This window comes from Ambystoma mexicanum, chromosome 11 (genome assembly GCF_040938575.1).
Source record: "Ambystoma mexicanum isolate Mex_15411 chromosome 11, UKY_AmexF1_1, whole genome shotgun sequence".
In the NCBI taxonomy this organism is placed as follows: domain Eukaryota; kingdom Metazoa; phylum Chordata; class Amphibia; order Caudata; family Ambystomatidae; genus Ambystoma; species Ambystoma mexicanum.
The window spans coordinates 871,001,977-871,022,943 of NC_090934.1; the positions used below are offsets into that span (position 1 = coordinate 871,001,977).

General features: G+C 46.0%; 1 protein-coding gene across 1 annotated transcript in view; it reads left to right on the top strand.

Moving 5' to 3' along the window:
• Positions 1–4,034: 4,034 nt before the first annotated feature.
• Positions 4,035–20,967, top strand: part of B4GALNT4 (beta-1,4-N-acetyl-galactosaminyltransferase 4) — an 834,734-nt gene continuing 817,801 nt past the window's right edge. Inside the window, exon 1 of the mRNA XM_069623923.1 lies at positions 4,035–5,943. Coding sequence (XP_069480024.1) covers positions 5,793–5,943 — 151 coding nt within the window. The 5' untranslated portion in view covers positions 4,035–5,792. The remainder of the gene's footprint in view (positions 5,944–20,967) is intronic.

A 20,967-nucleotide genomic window follows, 5' to 3' on the forward strand; every position in this document is an offset into this window, starting at 1 on the left:
TTAAGCCTTTCTGACATTTCTTTTGGGACACTATTTTCCTTTTGTATTCCCTTAACACATTTGTCATTTTAGAAGGAGGGCAAGGTTAGGTTTTCTTTACTATAGGCCTTATTATTTTGACTAGACTGACTTGGACTTGTTTGGTATTTGTTTAATGGTCGGGACTACTGCCATTCTAGAGTTAGGGCCAGTTAGAAATTCCACTAACCCAACCAAAATACCAAATAAAGGTTTTCGAAACCTGTATCCATTGTGTCTGTGTCTACTATTGGTACCATGCCTTCCTTACAAAATGCACATTTCTACCCATACCTCTCAGGCACATTACTTCCAGGTCCCTCTTCCTTGTCCCAGTACTTACTTTTAAGGTACCAGCCCCTGTAACAGGAACCCTTTAGGTGTCGGCATACGAGGAGGGACATACAGTTTATAGATGTTGTTTGGCACACAGCTTGTAGATGTTGTTTGGCTGTTTGCCCACCTATTGACTGCCCATGGCCATGCTAATCCGTATTGCCATTCTCACCCAGTTTCTACCCCTTCCCAACCAAAACTCCTCCTCATGGGAGCTCTTTGAGCTGGCTTTAACCAAGCCTTACCATTAAACTGTGTATGGCAGTGCCTGTCAGCGATATTTCAAAGCAGTTTTACGAGACTCAATGACTTAATTGATGCTGTAAACATACTTCTGGTGTAATCAAAATGCCATAGCCAGGTCTGCATTCAGCCTGTTGATTTATAAGCACTCTGTTTCTTTCACTGAAGTTCTGTTAAAAACAAGCATTGGCAAAGCCAACTGTTGTGCCTTGTGTACAATTGTAGGCTATTTCGGGGCGCTGCTTGATGCGCAGGTACTCGCAGCATTTTGCACTTGCAGCTATCAATGGCCAGTTAATACCAATACGACTGTGCCTGGCCAGTGCCTTTCTCATGCCTACACAAAAGCCCAAACTGTTGGCATTGCTAATGGTTGTTGTATCAGTGTGCTCCGTTTTGTCGATGTTCATGTTGCTGTCTGTCACAGACACACCTTGTACCCACTGATTTTCCTTATGTATTGCTCTTTGTGGTTCTTTCTATTTGTGCTTCTTTGATGGAAAATTGTATTTTAAAGGTTGCATTTCTTGATTTATGTAAGATATCTGTGGCTGTATATGATGAGGGTTTATCACTGTTGAAATTACAGAGTGTGCTCTTTCTTGACTATAACATTTTGACAAAAAAAGTGTAGAACCCAATGGTGCAAGTCTTATGTGCTGTGCTAATGCCCCTCAATCAGGAAAATGGTTGAGATGCACAAGGGTGGTACATAAACTCATAAATGCGAAAGCATGGTGTGGGGAGTAGCCTTGCGAGATCACAGCACCGCAGAGATCTCGCAAGACTGTATTTGGCATGCGCAAACCTTTGGGAAAGCACGCCATACAGAGAGTGGACCTGGAGACAAGTGGATGCTCTCCGGCGCTCCACGTGCACATAAGCATGCGGCCTGGGAGCAGACCAGACATTTAGAGTATTGAAGACAGTAATATCTTACCCACCAGCTACAGCTGTGATGTAACTGCTGTGTAGGACTGACTTTATTTACCCCTTTTAATTGCATTAACATTTTATGAACTGCTATTAAAGCCCTCAACCCCCAATATGCTGTCAATTCATCAATACACCACTACAGTGGGACTGTGACGCTTCATATCTTCACCCATAGCTCTCAACGTTTTGTCATCCCATGATGGGTGACAACAGCCGATTTTCCTTTTGGCGTGTGATACCCCATTCATTAACATGGAAGGGTAGAGAGATTGCCGGGTGCGAGAGCTGGTGTCAGGACGGGTGACACCCGCCAAAAGCGTGTGTTGAGAGGTATGCTTCACCTGCTGGCATGGCTCTCAACTCACCAGCTTTTTTTTTAACTTTTATTTTAAATTTTACAACGAAACCATAAAATCACATATAACCAAATACACTCCATAAGACATTAAACTTCCCAAAATTATTAAAACTATTGCAAAATAACTTCGTACAATGCCAAAGATAACCCCCAAATAAACTTATCAACATCACCCAGTCATCTCCTCACCTCCTATTTACACCATTATAACACCAAGTCTAGTACAGCTGAAGAATGGACCCCAGATTTTCTCAAATAAACTCAATTTCCCTTCTCTTCTATAAATTGTCCTTTGCATAGCCGCCAACTCATGCATTTCAGTCAACCACTCCTCAATATTCAGAGTTATTGCAGACTTCCAATTTCGCAAAACAATTGTCTTTCCGATCATTGCCCCTCGAAACAACCATTTCTTCTGATTCAGAGTAAGATCCTCCAGAGACCCATCATCCCCCAATATCATCAGTTTGAAGTCCAAAGCAGGTAAATCCTCAATCACTTCACCACACACCCTACCAACTTCACCCCAGAACAACCTCACCAACCTGCAGTCCCATAGCATGTGCTCCAATGAACCTGCCACATGTATACACCTCCAACAATCCAAACTCTCCAACATCCCCCTACTCACCATTCTCTCTGGAGTCCAAAAAACCCGATTAAGGATCTTTATCTGCCTTGACCTCTCCATGAGCCCCAATGAACACAACTTTACATTCTCACACATCCGGCGCCACATGTCTTCAGATATATCTGAACCAATTCTCCTACCCCACTCCATTCTCAACAAGTCATTACCCTTGCAATGCGACACAATCTCCTTATACACACGACTGGCCAGTCCACCTTCGCTCCCATTTGGCTTTCTAGTAAACAAACTCAAATCAATTCTCCAATCAAAGTCCACCACCCCAATAGCCCGTTTCAGCTTCACATAATCTGAGGTCCTAAAATTCTCTATGTCAAATTGCAATTGCATTTCCCCTGCTGTCAACCAATTCCTGTCTTCAAAAAGATCCGCCACCCACCTCACTCCACTTAAAAACCAATCTGCCCAAAAAACCACCTCACCATCAGTCACCCGCAAAAGGCATCCACACACCCGCCCACCTGCCAGCTCATCTGTTTCACCCGCCTTGGAGCCACAGACTCTGGTGCATACCTCACACAGGCTCAGTCTTACTAAATGAGCCAGCGCAGCGGGCTGTGGGCACACAAGAAAGCCAAACGGAAATGTAGAGAACAGCCACACAGACTCAAGTCTACAGAGTCAGCACTGATAATTCAAATTTCTATGTTGTGTTTATTTAGCCTCATGTGAGACTGTATGTTTTAGTTTATAAATATAATAAGAGATTCATTTGTAACAAAAACGTCACCCTCCTTACAATCAGCTGTCTCACTTGCCAAGCCCCCTATACGCTCATTCACTTCAATGGGCTCTCACCCCACCCCAAAGAAAATCGGGTGTTTTCACCCACCTTGATGTCAAAAAAGGTTGAGAGCTATACCTGCTGGACAACAGGATATTCTTCAGCACTAGGACAGAATCTATACACAGCCTTATGAAACATTTCATAAACTGTAACATATCATTAACACAACAGAGCGCAGTTCGACATTTCATAAACTGTAATGTGTCATTAATGGCTTCGTCAAACGAAGCCTCGTTTTTAAATGACGAGTTACAGTTTAGGAAATGTCAAGCTGCATTCCGTTGTGGCTATAGATAATACACTGTTTATTATTCTGGGAGAAAACTTTACATCAACGGCTTCCTTAATGGCAGCCTCGTATTTTAATACTAAGCTTTCGCTCAGAATAAATTGTGCTTGAAGCAACTCTGCAGCTCGGTACTCTGCTGCTTTTGTCTGTGACAGCTCGGCTGATTGGCCGGTTCTCAGGCTCATGGGGCGGTCCTGAGGCTTAATGCAGCCAGTGATGAAAAGGCGTGGCCCCCGAACACAGCCGAAGACCGGGGAATACCGAAAGAGATGGGGTACTAAATATTGCATAACACCGGTCCTTGTGTATGCACTGTTGGTGTGGAGATGGCAGCGCACGCAGCTCGAATCCTAGCCACGCCCCCAGCTACTGTGATTGGCTGAGGCTGAGCACCTGTACAGTGATTGGTTGTGAAGGTGATGGCTCGGTAGAGATGCTCTAGAGCCCGGAGCAGAGCAGAACGGAGCAGATGAGAACATAACAGAACATAGAAACGGGACATTACTGGCGGGACCGGGAGCACCGGCAGGACGCTCGCATCGTGACTGGACGCGCATTCTTGCGTATGCGCAATACAAAACAGGCGTGGGGACTGACATGCGTGCAGCCAGCATCATCATTCCAGCAAAACCCTGCACACCTGGTCTAAGGCTTTGCTCCCGCTGTACAAAGGCTCCGGAACCTGAAAACAGACATAAAGATCCACACACCCATTGAGGTACCCTGACTCCGCCCTTCCCAAATCCCCGTGTGAACAACCAATAGGAGCATCCGAACCCATTGTAGCCAACCCCGGAGCCTACACCAGAAACATTGCATCTCTCGTGCACCCGCTGGAGGCCCCCATTTACTCAGTACCGGCCCAAGACGTTCCATCTCATCACAACGAAAAAGCCTCAACGGAACCCCTTTTAGTGTCTTCTAAGCAACCCAACACCCCCGTTCATTTAAAAGTACAACTAGTGCCGACAACAAGGTTTCTTGCCCTCCCCTCAGACATCCCCAGTGCCCACTCAGAGGAGCCCAAACAATTGAGTCACCCACATGAACCCTAAACAATTCTACCCAGACTACCCTTATCCACAGGTGTCACCCCAGCATTTACTACCCTGAGGAGACCCTCAAATAAACCCTCATTGTTGACCTATCCTGGCTGTCAGCCGATCCCACCTCTGAATCCCTTCCAATATACTCGTGGCTTCCTTTTCTCTGCATCTTAAAGGGTCAGCTCTTGCGCTTTCTCGAGTCCTCATTGCTTAGTCCATTGGCACAGGTGTGGACATGTAGCCCTTTTCAGTAGGATACTTTCAAATGTGAGAGTACCCCTATGCTCCTTGATTTTTTTACCTTTGCCATTCTACCCCATGTCCTCTCTCTCCCTACACCGTACGCCACCACTGATTTCCCCTTCCTTCCACCTCTGTCTTTCATGTACCACTTCCTTCCTAGTAAACGCGATTGGCCGCCTGTGCCCCCGCCGCTTCTGAGATTCCCCTTTTCCCTTTCTACCACCTCTGAATGCCCCTTGTGTGGCTTGGGAATCGCTTATTTTCTGCTCTGTCCTCTATGGTGCGCCTGAGTTCCACTTTCTTTCCCCACTACCACCCTTCAGCACCTCCTTCCATCTACTCTGTGAGCCCTGCGCTCCTCTTCCCATCTCCCTTTGGAGGCAGCCTTCCAGCTTCCCTGCTACCTCTCTTCCCTCAATTCTACCTCTCTGCCGAAGCGTGGCCTTGCAGGTGATCAAAGACGCCAAAGCCTGTTTACTGCCCTGTGGAGAAACGGGTGGTGCACACCCAAGAAAAGGGGCTCTGAGATGGAAATGCAATCAGACTATGGAGACTGGGCCATGGCTCTCTGACTGAGCGGATGCTGGGTGCCTACCTCTGTTTATTGGACCAAAGTTTCCCTTTTCGCAGCAACATGGCTGAAATGTGTTGATCTTTACTCTTATTTTCTCATCACTCACCCTTTCCTGCCTCTTCTATTTTTCTCCATCTGCCCTTTTCCTGTGAACTTCAGGGTGTTCAGCTCAACCTACAATCTTTTGACCCCATTCCTGTAACCATTGGAAGTTCCCACCTACTCTGTAGGGTACCGCTCCCTGTCCAACACGAAAACTCTGCCACTCACGGCTGGCCCGTCAACTGAGCGGTTTGGTTATGGTGCCTCCAAGATGCTGTGGTTCCCGGTGAAGAAGATCCGCAAGCAGTTCCGCCTGCTGCTGCTTCTGGTGCTGCTCACGTTCGCCGTCTGGTTTACCTACCTGCACATCAGTCTGGTTCGCCAGGGCAAAGCGATACGGCTACACTTTGGCTATGGAAAAGGTAAATGCACTCCAATTGTTTCCTGTGGTATGCAAAGGCATACATGACATGGGGTGGATGTGTCAGCCGGGGGATTGGGAGAGCTCCCTGTGGGACTTTGGGATGGCCAATCACTTGTCAGGCTTGCATCTAAAAGGCCAATGGGGCTAACTGTGCCTCTACTATATTGGCCTTCCAGGTGCATTGGCATGTTGAGGAATTCTATTGAGTTGCTTAAATATTTTGTAAATGTCCAACGTGCCACCTTCTGATCACTTCTGTAGCCCACTCTGCCACTGACAGGAGGGTACATGCTATGAGTTTACTGCTGGCCAATTATTTGAATTTCTAAAAAGACTGACATTTGGAAGGGATGAGGGTGGGCAGAAATTGGGATAATCAATGGAAAGATTAACTGGGTGGCTTATGCCCAGTCCCCATAACAGTTACTTGTCTGTTTTAATATCTGGGTGTTTTCTCGAGAATTTTCTTTATTCCTTGTGTTTGTGTCGCTGAACATCCATTGGTAGGTTCTGTACACTGTGAAATACCACTCCTTGCTGGACAAGGTTTTAGGACAATGTGTCCAACAATTCCCAAAAGCTTGAAGGGGAAAGTCTCCTTTGCCTGGACCAAAGATTCCATGACGTGCACCTCCAAGGACTGTCAATAGGCTGCTGACCCCATTTTCCCTAATCTGTCTGGGGGTTTGAGCGGTCCAGGAAAGAGATGAGGCTACCTAGGCGGCATTTTTTCATACTGGATGATATTCTGGAATGTCCATAGGGACCCTGAATCTATCAATTCCGCCTCAGTGCGTGGATTAAGTGCCATGGTGCCCCAATATGAGAAGTGTTTTGTTGTTGCATGGAGAGGTTGTAGTCTTTGTCCAAACATACTGTATTAGTTTCTTGCAACACAATTGAAGGTGCATGGCTGTTTCACTGTGTTCTTTGAGTCTGGTTGAAAGATCGCGGCAGATTAAGATTCTACATAGAACTTATTGGACACCAGAGCGTTTGATGGAAAGAGGAATGAGTGATAACTCTGATTGTTGGGCGTGTGTTCAGGAGAGGGGCACCTTTGAACATATGTTGTGGGAATGTCCAAGAGTGAGGGGTATGTGGTTCGAATTTGATCAGATTTGTGAGAGAGTTCTCGAAGAGAGAATCCACTTAGATTTTAAGACCATTGTGCTGGGCAGCACTGATGTGCTGGAAGATTTGAGCACCTCCCAGAGAAAGTGGATCTTTCGGGGAGCAATGGTGGGAAAGAAATTGATATTGAGAAACTGGAAAACATCTACTCCTGTTACAATTGAAATGTGGATTGCAGAGATGCATATTTTGGCTGATATCGAAAGAGTGCTATACCTGAGGGAGAAAAAGAGTGCATTGTTCAATAAGATATGGAATAAATTTCTCTTATTGTATTAGGCCTGATTTTAGATCTGATTTGACTCTGGGGGGTTTGTATATAGTGGAATATGTAGATTAGTGAATGTAGGTTTTTGTTGTAATCATCTAATATGTTTTTGTTCATCTTATTGTAATTTTGAAAATTAAAATAAAAATTTCAAAAAAAAAAAAAAAGAAAAAAACACTCAAAAAAAAAAAAAAAAAAAGAAGGTGCATGGCTGTACACAGCACAGTATGTTGTGTGGGGGGCCGGCAGGGTCGGACTGGAGCATAACATTGCCTTGTGCACCAATGGAAAGGTGGCCCACAGTTGCAAATGTCTATTCATTCCTTTTTGTGACAGACTGTTTGCATAGTAACGAAGGGGGAGTGTTTTGATGAAATGTGATGCAAATTGTGCAATTTAAAGAATATGTATTCAGCAATAATCGAAACTAGCCACAGTGAAGTAACTCATCAAGCTGGCTCACATTGTTCAAAAAAGTGGCACAGTTTGACCCCAAAAACTGGGCCACACTAGCATTTTGCTTTTTTGGCCTGGGCATTGCCCTATAGGTCAATCCAAGTCTGGGGGTCAGCCTAAGACTAGACTACAATAACCAGGGTGTGGTGGAAACGGTATCCAGTCAAAATATCTGAAACACAACAGAGTGGTACATATCAGAGTGAAGAAAAACATAGCAACCATTAATTAAATAAAGGGAGTGGGGTAAAGGGGTTTAAATGGGTCGGGATGGTGTTTTAAGGGTTAAAAATACGGGGGCTTGGGAACCAATTTCTTTTAAAAAACTTGTTTTTCGGTATTTTTTCCACAATGAAATGTACCACTCTGTAATTGTGGTCGGTAAGATCACATATAACCGGTGGAAACATGCTACACTGGCTCCCAGTGGCTTCGAGGATTAAGTTCAAAACCCTCTGCATTGTCCACAAGGCCTTCTGGGGCCTTGGGCAAAATACCTTCAACTCTCTCTTCCTAAATATCTTCCTTCTCGAGCTCTTCGCTCATCCACCTCCAACTACCTCAGGGTCAGCCGCTTCTCCAAGCAAAGAGCTGGGGGTAGATCTCTCTCCGCAGCCTTCCTTCCTCCCTGAAACTTGAGGAGAACCATCTCGGGTTCCAGAAGCACCTCAAAACCTTCCTCTTTGCCTCCGCTTTCTCTCCCTCTCTCCCCTGCTAAAATCACTGAACCTGCACTGAATCTGCAACTGGGCCACTCGCCGATCTCGGTCCTTGGCCCAGCCACTCTTCCCTGCACTGCCTACCTGCACTACGGGACTGTCTCTGTATCCTACAGCCCCTTCTCCCGGCACTTACCTTGCACTTGCCACCAGCTGGCCCTATTATTTATCTTGTATTCTACTAACCATGTACTGCACTTTTCCCAGTCCCCCTACCCTTGCACTTGCGCGATCTGAATGACACCTGGCCTAGTAGGATCGTTATCTGTCTCCCCTTGTCCCCCCCCCCCGTGCCTCGTCGCGCCTTGCAACACTTGCGTATAGGCGCGTTACAAATGCCATATCATATCATGTACATGGGATTTATGCTGTTTTCATTACACATACTTTACAATGTGAGGTATACTGAGATAGAGGTTGGGCAGGATCACACTGTTTGTTTGGGTGGGGACTCAAGTTGTAATTAGAAGCTGGGTCTGCAGGTGCCAATGTAAGCATCTTGGCTGGACCGTACTAGGCGCTCCACGAAGCCTCACTCAAATGCCAGTGTCGCGGCCTTCTGGTTAGAAAAATACATTTATCCTGAGTTAGTAGTGTTTTACTGTGCTGAGAGGAGAGGGCGTTGGCAAGAAAGTGGTCTGCGTGGCTGTGAAATTAGCCACAGCAGCCGTGGGTCGTCTGCCAGTTTCCAGCCCTGCTCGGTGCCCCCACCTTCAGAAACGTGCTGTCATAGAGGACCTTCCAGCCAACGTAAATAAGGGCATGCGAAGCACGGCTCCTCCACCCCCACACACCATGTGTCGGGTATTGTGGCGTTATCCATGATGGTGATGGCCACGTTAACCGAAAGTTGCCGCCTCTCTCGCCTGACAACTGCAACACAGCCCAAAGCAGGGCAAAGGTCGAGGTTGGGCACTCTGCTAAATGTAAGCGGGAAGCCTCCCGCTCAGGAGGAGGATGGGGCGGCCACCCATTGAAGAATGGCGGGGTGTAGAAGGGAATCTCGAGCACAGGGTCTCATGCTGGGCATCTACCGCCCTCGCGGTTTTGGGGGTCGGTGTCTATGCTTTGCGCTCGTTTCATAATGCAAAAGTGTGACATAGCTTGTGGATCGTCGTCCTTCTCGTGTGACGCATCCTTGACTATCTCGAGGAGTGATAACGTCGGGTCGTTAGGGACGGGATAGGCCACAGGCAAAACACAATGCTACACTGTCCCCCACTTGTCTGCTCACTTTTTGCTGTATACAGCAACAATACTCAATGCAAATATTCTTTTCAAAGTTGCATTACTCCACTATGCCTGCTGGTTTGACATACCAAAAGCTTTTTTTTTTTTTTTTGGTCGAACTGCAAATTAAATGTGATCGTTTACTAATAACAGGGTTCTGGAATAGGTCCCGGGGCCTGTAGCAACAGCTCTGTTGAAGTGTGCCTTTTACATGTGAAAGTAGTCGTAGAGCGTACAGGACTCGCGTTTGGCCCCTGCAAGGTGTCCGCCGTTCGGCTGGTCCTTGTGCTTGAGGTTACACCCCATTGCATTTTGGTACCAGTACTCCTACATTATTGGCGGGAAATAACTTCACTTATCTATTAAACCAATACAAACTGTGAGAGCCAGGTCCTGCAGAACAGCATGTGCAGGCTTTGTTGCTGTACATTTCTTATTAAAAATGATGGGCTGGTAGGTTAGCTTTGGGGGACACGCAGGGGTGTTGCTCGGTCTGGAAAGATCTGGGGCTACGCTAATGTAGTGACTGTCAAGACTCGGGGATCGCTATCCCGGGCTACAAACAAAAGGCCCAGGGCTATAGCCCCCAAAGCACCCCCACCCCTATCAACGTCGACACATTTGTCTTGGAAGCAAGACAACGCAGAGCAACACAGGTTCTAATCCCGCCCCTGCTGTGAGACTGGTTTCCTGTATTAGGTGCGTAATAAAAGATTTAATTATCAGGGGGTGAGATGGGTTGGCCACAGTTTTCCAGCATTACAATGTTTCCGCATTCCCTCTCAGCATTTCCTTTCCATGTGTATTACCATTGTAGGCAGAAGAGAAAACATGTTCTACTGCCAGTGCAGGGGAATTCTCCCATCACAGGGGGTTGGGTACCAGGGGCGGAGCCAGCCTCAACATTTTGGGAGGGGGGGCAGGAGGGCAGTTTTGAAAACTGTTAGTGAGACAGGACATTAAACCAATTGCGCTACTGATCGCCACTAGCCCCCGCCTGTCCTACCACCCCCCCCCTCCCCAAGCCCAGGAGGCTGAGTAGATACTACGCTTTCCTCTGGCCCATTAGATCCATCTTTCACCCCCAACTCCCCAGATAGCCAGGATTGTGTAACACGTAGGGCCCACACTAAGAAGAGCCCGCAGAAGGAAGGGCACTTGTTCTGCCCCCAGCCAAATGCATAGGAGTGACAGAGAGTAGTGAGGGAGGGCAAACCAATCAAGGTGGGGCTTGTCCCCTTGAGAAGGGTTTTTAAATAATGGGCTACAATAGGGCACTTTACAGTACACTTTCTGTGATAAATTGGGTAAAAAGCCATCCAGTTTACAATCGGTTTTGCAGGGTAAGACATAAAAAGTACGTTTAGATGCCAAGCTACCAACAATGCACAGGATCATTTTCAAACACATTTTCATAATGCCTCTGCCCACTGTATGCCAGTACTCAAGTGTAAAAAAAAGGATTTTCATATTGATTGTGCTCACACATGTCCATTCTGGTGCACCTATACATGCCACTATTCCCACATAGGACAATACTCATGTTTGCTTTGTCCATAATGCCAGTAACAATACTATAACAAAGCATGTTTATGCTGGCTGTGCCAATTCATGCCAATATCCCCATGTAAGAACATACTCCTGTTGGCTTTGCCTTAATGCCAGTGAAAAAAAAGCATAGCCACAGTAAGAAAATAAATCCTTATGGGCTACACAAATCCCCCACTGCCCACATAAGAACTCTCATCATGTTGTATTTGCTCCCTAACCGCAGAAAAACATTTCCTTCCACAGTAAAAAAAAAAACTTGCCTTACAGGCTGCACAAATGCCCCCAGCCCAATGTAAGAATACTTTGTTTTGCCTTTGCCCTTCACACCAGTAATCCAATGCAATGCCACAATAAGAAAACCTGCTCTTACTGGCTAGCGGGCAAGATGGTTCCGTGGGCTGAGTACATGCTGTTATAATCCGAGTGTGATTTGCAGGTTCAAATCCTGACAAGGCCAACTCAGCCTTTCATACTTCAAAGTGACCTCCCTGATCTTTACCCTGCTCTACGGACCTTGTACTATTATGTTGCTTTTGCACCTTGTTTTGTTACCTCTCTCTTACTCGGTACTGTACTGTGTTTTCCCTGCTCACCAAGTTGTAACAGCGCTGTGATACTTATGGGTTTGGGCGCTGTCAATAAATGCAATAAATAAATAAAGCTCATTAAATGAGTGCAAACTTCGGCTGGGCGATACATTTTATGTAAATATGTTCTCTGTACAACGCTCTGGCGAAAGCGCTGTATAAATGGCATATCATTACACAAATCCCCCCCATATAAGAACACTTATGGTGCACGCATCATGTTATATTTCCCCCTTGTAAGAATATTGATGTTGCCTTTGATGTTAACACCAGTAAAATAAAAAGCCAAGTCAATAAGAGGAAACATGCCCTCCCCATGTAAGAACACTCATGTTGGCTTTGACCTTAATGCAAGTACAACAGTCCATGCCACAGTAAGACCCAGCCAGGCCAGCCCCGCTGTAGTATTCCTTTCACCCCCACTCCAACCCCACCATCACATACAAACACTCAAGATGGCAGTTAAACATGCCATGCTCTTGTCAACAAATGTTCATGCTCAATTGCCCCTCCCCAGGCCGCAGCTTGCATACACAGAGATGTAGACACATTAACCCACCAGTCACACAGGAGCACCCACAACATTTAGACTGTGCGCTCATTAACACGTGCAGTCACACCCATGTAAACCATTCACACTGCATTCATTCATAGGTGTGCACTTGCAGGCACCTCCTAGCATACAAACATACAACCACTTACTCCCTTGCATGCATGATGCACGCACGCATACATTCATAAATGCATTCATACATGCAATCCCTGCATGCACACAAATATACCTTTTTAGCTAATGGTAATTATTGAAAGCATGGGCCATGTAACAGCTGAGCCAGCAGTTAAGCCTTTAGCTGCAACATGGGGATGCGGGGTCCGGTCTACTGATATCCCCTGGGAATGCTTTTGACCTCTGCCTCTATGTTTACTTCAATGGCTGTTTTTGACCTCTGTCTCTATGTTCACTTCAATGGCTGTTTTCTCACCTCGGAGAGCAGTGTATTTGCTTAAGTAAATACACTGCTCTCGGAAGTGAGAAATGAGACCGGTTCTCGCTATCTGAGCGTGGGCTGAGCGTCGCAGCAGAGTGATGCCTGCTGTGTCAGGCGCCCGTGCCTGGCGTTGCCCCTGTCGGGTACACACCACTGGGATGTGGCATTGCCTTGCTGTGATTTCACATCGTCCGACCCATATTTTTGCACATTCCGTATGCAAAGTAGTCTCTCCAATCTCCCCAGTTTATCCTGGTCCATTGGGAACTTCCACATTGAATTGTTACGCGCAGCTGTAGAAATAGGTGCAGAGGAATGAACAAAGCTTTGTTACTTCAGGCCGCACTCTGAACCGGAGGCTAGGGAGAGGGCTATTTTTATCTGACTGGGGCATTGCATCACATGTTATGTTGATTAATACCGTGCACCTCTACCACCCAGGGGCAGTCTCCAGATGCTCACGTGGCTCTGCAAGAGAAGACGGTGGAATGTGTTAGGGAGGACAGGATGATAGGATAGGTTCAGAACCAGGAGGAACTGGCATCTGTGTGCCTGGTTTTGCGTGTGGGATTTGGTAGCGGCCCGGCTTGTTGTAACTGTAGGGTTAGGAATCAGTGCCTCGGATCTGTGCTAGTGTTTATGTTGGGTGTGTAGGCGTATGCGGTTGGGGGGGGTAGTACGGTCATGCGCACTGGTCAGTTGTATCCGTAAAGGGGGTGTCCAGTGTCACAGGTGTCTGTTGTGTTGGTGTGCTTTTGTTTAGTGTGGGTGCATTTGCGGATAATGTGCATTGGCATGTTCAACATGGATAGGTCCTTGTTGATGTTTGCAGCAGCCTTCAAACAGAGCTAGGGATTCCAGGATTCCAAGTGACTTTTTAATTCCAGAATACAAAAAAGTTTTATTTTCAATCCCCCTCCATCCTTATTGAATTTATGTCCCACCGCGTGGCTGCCCAGGTTGCGTGGTATACTCTTGTGTTGAAATGTGGAAACTGGGGTCTCTAAGCCCCCCTAATTACTTTTCAGACTGTGGAACCTGGTTGATACTATTTGGCTCTCTACTCTATACAGGGACATGCCTGGGATCCAGTGTCCCGTTGTAAAATGTTACCATTACTACCTGAAGCGCTAAGGGAGTATGTAGGAAATCACTGTAAACTCCACCCACTCCTGGAAAAATTGCAGCTGCATTGTGCAAAATTGATTGAAACAAATGCCACGGGTGTTATTGAATACTAGTTCAATAACAAAGTTTGCCAAGTGTTCTCACACTCAATATTGACTGTTTTACACCTGCCATTGTTACGCAAGGCATTCGACGGGGTACAAACCAGCTCTTGGTAACGACGTAATCAGAGCTGTTGTTGGACAGAGCACAAATCCCAACTTCTCCTTGGCCAGTGTCCTTAGGCAGGAATCGCCACCCACAGTGTGTCTCCAGATCCCTTATTTCTCAGCCCAAGATGGCTGCCCATCCAACCCTTTCCACCCTGTTCCTCATGCAACATTCCCAGTACTGTTGACTTGTCAGATGGACTGGGCAGGGCTCTTCCTCTCTTCCTCTCTTCCTCTCTTTCTCTTCCTCTTCCACCACCTGCCCTTTTCTGCTACAAAGCCAACTGCGGTGCCGTACATATCACAGTGGCCTCAACCTTTGGCTCTTCAGATGTTTTTGGGTGTGACGCTCATGATCCCATCGCCGGTGTCTATGCTAAAAATAGCAGTGCATTGACATTGGCAGTGATCCTGTTACCAAAAATAGTAAAGGTACTGTTAGGGAGAATTCTCATAAATGTGCTAATTCTTCTCTACCTTAGAGACCCCCAGCTCATTTGCTGAACTTTGTGACTCTGTACTTTTCATTCTGTTTGTTTTCTCTGTTTTATTTCTTTTTGATATGGAGTTTTAGACAACTCAATAGGCATCATCTTTTTCATGTGTCACACAGCACCTTCAGTTCGGTGACACAGTGATGCCTTTTGGGTGTCTCCAGGTTTAAATACCTTCTCTGGGATAAACTACTGTTTCCCAGAGAATGTAAAGTTAAATTGACTTTACTAGTCTTTTTAAATTCCTAGACCCACCACACACTATCTTACAATAGAGTGCTGGAGGGGTTACTTGGTATCCTGTATGTCTAGAAACTCATGTAGCAGTCAAATGCTACCCTTTCCTCTCGAAATGGCTGGTGGCAGTGGTTTTACAACAAACTACCATGATTTTTCCTGACCGTGAACACCAGTAGCTAAAAATCGTGGGATCCATGTTTTTCAAACAGGTCCTGGTCTTCTTTTTTCACCATTTCATTTTGGAAAGGTCCTTCTAGAGTTTGTCTCTGCACGCCAAACTAGGTTTGGTCCCTTTGTTCCTATGCCTTTGGCGGGCTTCAGGACTGAAGACCACCTCTGGTGCCCGAGTGTCTGGGGTGGACAGGAAGTGCGGGAGGTGCCCGAAACTCCCTATGCCTAGTCTCCTAGGAGACCCAAATGCACTCTAATAACTCTGACGTGATTGGCTGGCTGACTGTCCAGCAAGGACAGCCACCCTGCTGGGGGAGTGGCAGCTAGGCTGGAATGAATGGGAGAAAACTGTTTAAAAGGCAAAGGCGAGTCTCTTGGTTTGTTAGGCAGAGTCGAACCGAAGACAAGTTGCAAGAGACGGCTGCTGTAACTCCTGGACCGTTGGTTTGCTTGGTGAAGCCCTGCTGCAGGTCCGAATTGCCAAGTTCATCTTGACAGAGAAGCCCTTCAAGGACTTCTTCCTTTGAGTTGGTAGGACCAATCAACTTGTAAGCCACCTGGACACCATTCTCAGAGCTGGTTGTATTTTCCTCAGAGTGCAGCAGGAAACCGAATAGCCAGGGAGAAGGACACCAGTTTGTGCGCTAAAACAGCTACCAGAATCGAAGATTTGCCAGTTTGCCAGCTTTGTGACCAGTCCCCGTGCAGTGCAGGTGTCCCCCAACGTCCTCCTTCTTGTCCCCACGACTGAGGCTCAGGAACCGCGAGATCGGCAGGAACTGCCAGGAACAGAAGTCTTCAGCTGCATCTTTTTCTTCTATACAAGTTACTGTGAAAACCTGACCGAGAGAATTGACCTCTCACTGCGAAGTGCGTACAACTTTGGCAACTTGCAGGTCTAGCCAGTTTGTGACCCGACATATGAACTTTTCTTCGGTGAACTACTTCCGAGACCCGTGGCAAAGTCTTTTCCGTTTAAATACCAGAACCATTTTTACCTATACAAGACACTAGTCCATTGACTTTGGCCTACCTATTGCATTGAATCAACTCCTCTGGAGAACTCAAACTATTTGCACTGTTTAAGAGTAACACTATTATTCATTTTATTGACTTATGCCTTTTTGCTCCTACTTCAAATGCTCTGAGTGCCATTTTGCTCCTATTTCAAAGTAATTTAAATGTCTCAGAACCTGATAGTGTAAAGTACTGTAGTATATTTCTGTGTGATATTGATTGCCTCCTACTAGTGAATGTTTTCTAACTGACTGTGTAAGAAGTGTTTTGCCAAGAAACCTTGAGTATAAGTGTCTATCTGAATACTTGTAATTATAGACTTCTGTGTAACACCCTTACAAGCTCACATTCCCTCTTGAGATAAGCCTGGCTGCTCAGCTCGCTACCAAAAACTGTGTGGTACAGACTTATACCAAAGGTTGGTTTTGCTTACACCTGTAGTCCTAGTTGTGTGTAGTGGTCCTAGTGGGTACTGCATGCAAACATTTCCGAACAGGTACAGGACCCCTTAACCTGCCAACGCTGGGGTCTAGCATAACAGAAAACTGTAAAGAAGGTGTGTCAAGTGGTAGGAATGAACCCTATTAAGAAAGAGCAATTACCAATGACCGGGAAGATCATGTGCAACTTTTCCCAACATTGAAATAAAGACCATTGCAAAAGATGGAAAAATATCTATTTTTTATTTGATCAAGTTTTAATATTCTCATAGATGTGTGAAAAACAGTTAATATAAATATGTGAAATCATTTCATGACATTCTAAGTCACTAACTCAGAGAAAAATGTTTTTCTCACAAAACACAAACCAAAAAGCGACACCAATGAAGTCCATTAAAGATCCAATATACCAATATGCATGAAAAGAAATCTGACTTGGAAAAGAAATTTGGTAAGGTCGAATAGTAAGGATGGAAAGCTGTTTATGGGGGCTTACATTGCTATGTCTACTTCAGCGCTGTAACCTGTTTTCGACATAGCGTCCTGTGATGAAGGGACTGTCATCTTCAGGACCATCTACCACAGCTATCTTGTTCGCCATTAGCCTTCCAAAATGTCTGACTTTTCACATCACTTTTCCAAAGGAAATGTTGACATTTTTCTTCTTCAATATACATTTTAGCCTCAAAATTCACCATTGCTCTTAGGTATCGGAATTCATCTATTCATCGTAAAGCTTTTTGTTTTTGCTTTACCACCTAACTCTAAATGAGGCCATGGACTTTTTATAGGTAACTTGCTTTTAAAAAAAATATATATATATTGATTGGAGAGTCATTGCTAGTGGCCCTGTATTTATGGTTAAGATGTGCTCAACATAGGGAGGGTTTGCACTGTGCTAAGGGGTGCCTGGAGCTTTGCCAAAGGCTGTACCCCAGCAAAGTGCCCACCGGGTATGTCCTTTGTTTGATGTCAAGGCCAACACCAAAAAAAGAAATCCAAAACTTGAAGATTCGATTTCCTCGGTAACCAGCACAAAGTGAGACAGCATGAGCAGCACATGGGCGCGGTATGGTTGGTTCGGAAACCACAACTGGTGAATGTTCAGGTTTGGTTGTTTTGCTTTGCACGCATAATGCCCCTATAAAGTTTTTTTTTTTTACAGAACATCTCTATTTTTTAAAGGGACACTTACCCATAACATCCCTTCAACCCAACGTCTTTTCACTAATACATATACATGCTGACAACTCCCTACTTTTAACATGAACATTAACCAGAAAAATCAGGTCTTGGTTGGTTCCTTTTTATTTCCGAGCATAGGAGTGCCATTGATGGCTTGCAAGAATGGCAGGAATTGCTTCTGGCTTGTGAAAATGGTTGTGGAGCATTGTAACTCCTACCAATTGCAATGGCGGTTGTTGGGTTGTGGGAGCAGCAGGACTTGTCATTGGCTGGTGAGAGCGCCACTATCGTCGTCATTGTCTTGTGTAAGTGATCTGGATCCTCGCTGGCTTTTTATACTGTCAGGGACTGTCTTTCTTAACATGTTGGGAATGGCGGGAATTGACATGCTTTTCTCTTGCCAGGATATTCATTCTCTTGAGAGAGTGGCTAGAATACTAGTCTCTCCCTTTTGGAAACGACTTGGCTTGCAGACTTTCACATGGCATTGTTTCGGTTCCTTTCTGCAAGTGTGTTTTCAGCTGAGCCGTGTGTATGTTGCAAGGTGTATGCACCTTAATGTGGTGCACTTGATTTCCAGTCTGTGCTTGTGACTAAAAATAGCAGCTAGAAATGAATTCTGGTTATAAATACAATTCCACTAAATATGACCTTTGTGCTCCAACTGCATTGCATTGAAGTCATTAGAGATGTAGGATTCGTGTGTCTGTGGCCTTCTGTTTGGTGGAGTATGGGGTGGGAGTTTGGTGCTTCCCTCCCTCTGAACCCCTCCTTTCCAGAGATATGAGGTGGGTTCGAGGGGATGGATTTGGTGCTTAGAGAGTTCTTATATTTACTTGTATATGTGGTGGGTGTTAACTGGGTGATGACGTGGGTGCTTAGTGAGATCTCCTTCTCTCTGTGGCAGAATGAGGGTGATCCACGATAGCTTGGCTGCTTGGTTAGCCTTTCTGTTCTCTAGGATATGGCTGGATGTTTAGGGATGACTTGGGAGCTTTATGAACCCTTTTGCTCTGGGTTAAGGAGTATCCACTCCACCCCTGGGTTCACGTGAGTGCTTGCTGAGACTTTCTGTTCTTTACTTAAATAAGTGGAAACTTGGGGATAGCTTGGCTGCTCGGTGAGCCCTTTTGTTCTGTGATCTAATGAGCGACTGCTTGGCGGTGCCTTGAGGGCTATATGAGCCAACATGCTCTCCAGTGTAAGGCGTGGGAGCTTGGTGATGGCTTGGATGCTTGCAGAGCCCTTCTGTCATTGGGTGTAAAGGGTGGGTGCTCAGGATGACCTGATGAGACCTTTTGTTATTGGGTGTAAAATGTGGAAGCTCTAGGCTGGCTTGGGTGCTTGATGACCTTTCTCTTTTGTTCCCTGGTGTATCGAGAGGGGGGGGGGATGCTTGGGGATAGCTTGGTAACTGGTGAGCTGTCCCGTTCTATGACTTTGCAGAGGAATGCCCCCAGGCCTTGGTAATGGTAAGGCCTTCCCATCTCTTAGCTTTGGTTAGGATGAAGATATCTATGCAAGGATGACAGATGATCACAGTCATCTGTATTTTATCACTGCTTCAAGTTATAGGCCTCATTACGAGTTTGGCAGTATTCTGGCTGTAAATCTGCCTAAATTCCACCAAACTCAATTACTGTTACCGTCACTTGGTCCTGTGGATTTACTGCACAATGACAAGCAGTGGTAATTCCCAATTTTTTTGAGTCTATTGGACTCCTTGGGGATTTTTGGCTGATTTACTGCCGGTGGAATTACCGTGCGGTAAATCCACCAAGTTTGGTAAAGGTTAAGCAGAAGATTTAATACAGGAACAAGCTTGAGTTGAATCTCCCACTTTTCCTCCTAAAATCAGCAGATTTACCATGCAGTAAATCCGCCTGTGGTAACTCCACCAAAAATGATAATTTGTTGGTGCAAGAAAAGTGGCAGTAAACGGAATTACTGCCACTTTTTTCCTGCACCGCCCAAACTTGTACTGAAGCAGTTTGGGAAAAAATGTGGTTGGGAGAAAGTTGACCTGTGGAGTGATGGTGGTAAGTGGGTGCATGCAGGCCTCAATGTTTCCACTTACCAATATCCATTTACAAGTGATTGTTGGCTAGTAAGACATAGTGTACTGTATGTAAGTAGATAATCGAGGGGGTGAGTGACTTTTTATATCTGGCTAGTGGTCTGCAACTTAAACATTGTACTCCTAGTGGGTGGCACGGACGACATGAAGTGAGCTCTGTTTTAAGACAAGACAAATGAATATCACCTCTAAGACATGGGCTTGCTGCTGTCTTAAAGGATAGTTCCGGGACTTTTTTTTTATTGTCCCTACGGGTCGGCCATGTGTTTGTAAGCATAAATCGGTAGATCGTAGGAAACTTTCCTATGGACCTTACCCGACTTTTCGCCCATTATCGCACTCGAAATCAGCCTCCATTTTGTGATAATCCTATCATTCCGCCGCATCGACCTGGCTCACCTGCCTTTGCGGCACTAAATCAAATCCCCCGCCCCTGAGCCTGACATCAGCAGACGCGTACTGCCCATTTCAAGCACGTCTCGTGTCAACAATCGCTGCGCCTCAGCTATTGACGTGTTGCCATGGAAATGGCAGGACGCCTCTTTCCCCAATAAGTATAAACAGACCGTTTCACAACACACAGCAGCAGATTTTCGATTCCATTCCTCTCTCTGTGTTACTTTGAGTATTCTGTGACTCGTTTCAGTGCTCTGGTCAGCTACCTTCGCCGCTTGTAGCCCGTGTGAACACCTGTACCATCTCTGTAAATTATTTTACTATCTTTACCGCACAATGGCCACAATAATGCCGTATATGTACGAGCCCGAGTACACCGAGGAAGAACTACTGGAAAGTCAAGCACGCGAAAACGATGGGGATTCGGACGGCAGTTGGGAGGACCAGTCAACGGATGAAGAGCCTGGACCATGTCGCATGGACGGCGTCTCCACCTGGTGCACGTGCAATCGGTGCGAGCTAATGCCAACTGAGGAGGAGAACTGCTGCTGCCGTGAAAATTCCGGGTGCTTGGCCTACATTTCGGAAAGCGAGCAAAGTCTGCAGGAAGGCGAGCAAAGTCCGCAATGCATCACCGAGCTGCCAGAGTTCAGGGAAGCCTGCCTCTCACGGACCGTGTTGAGGATGATGATGGTGCTTATGCACGAACTTCGCGGCACTGTTCGTCCGCG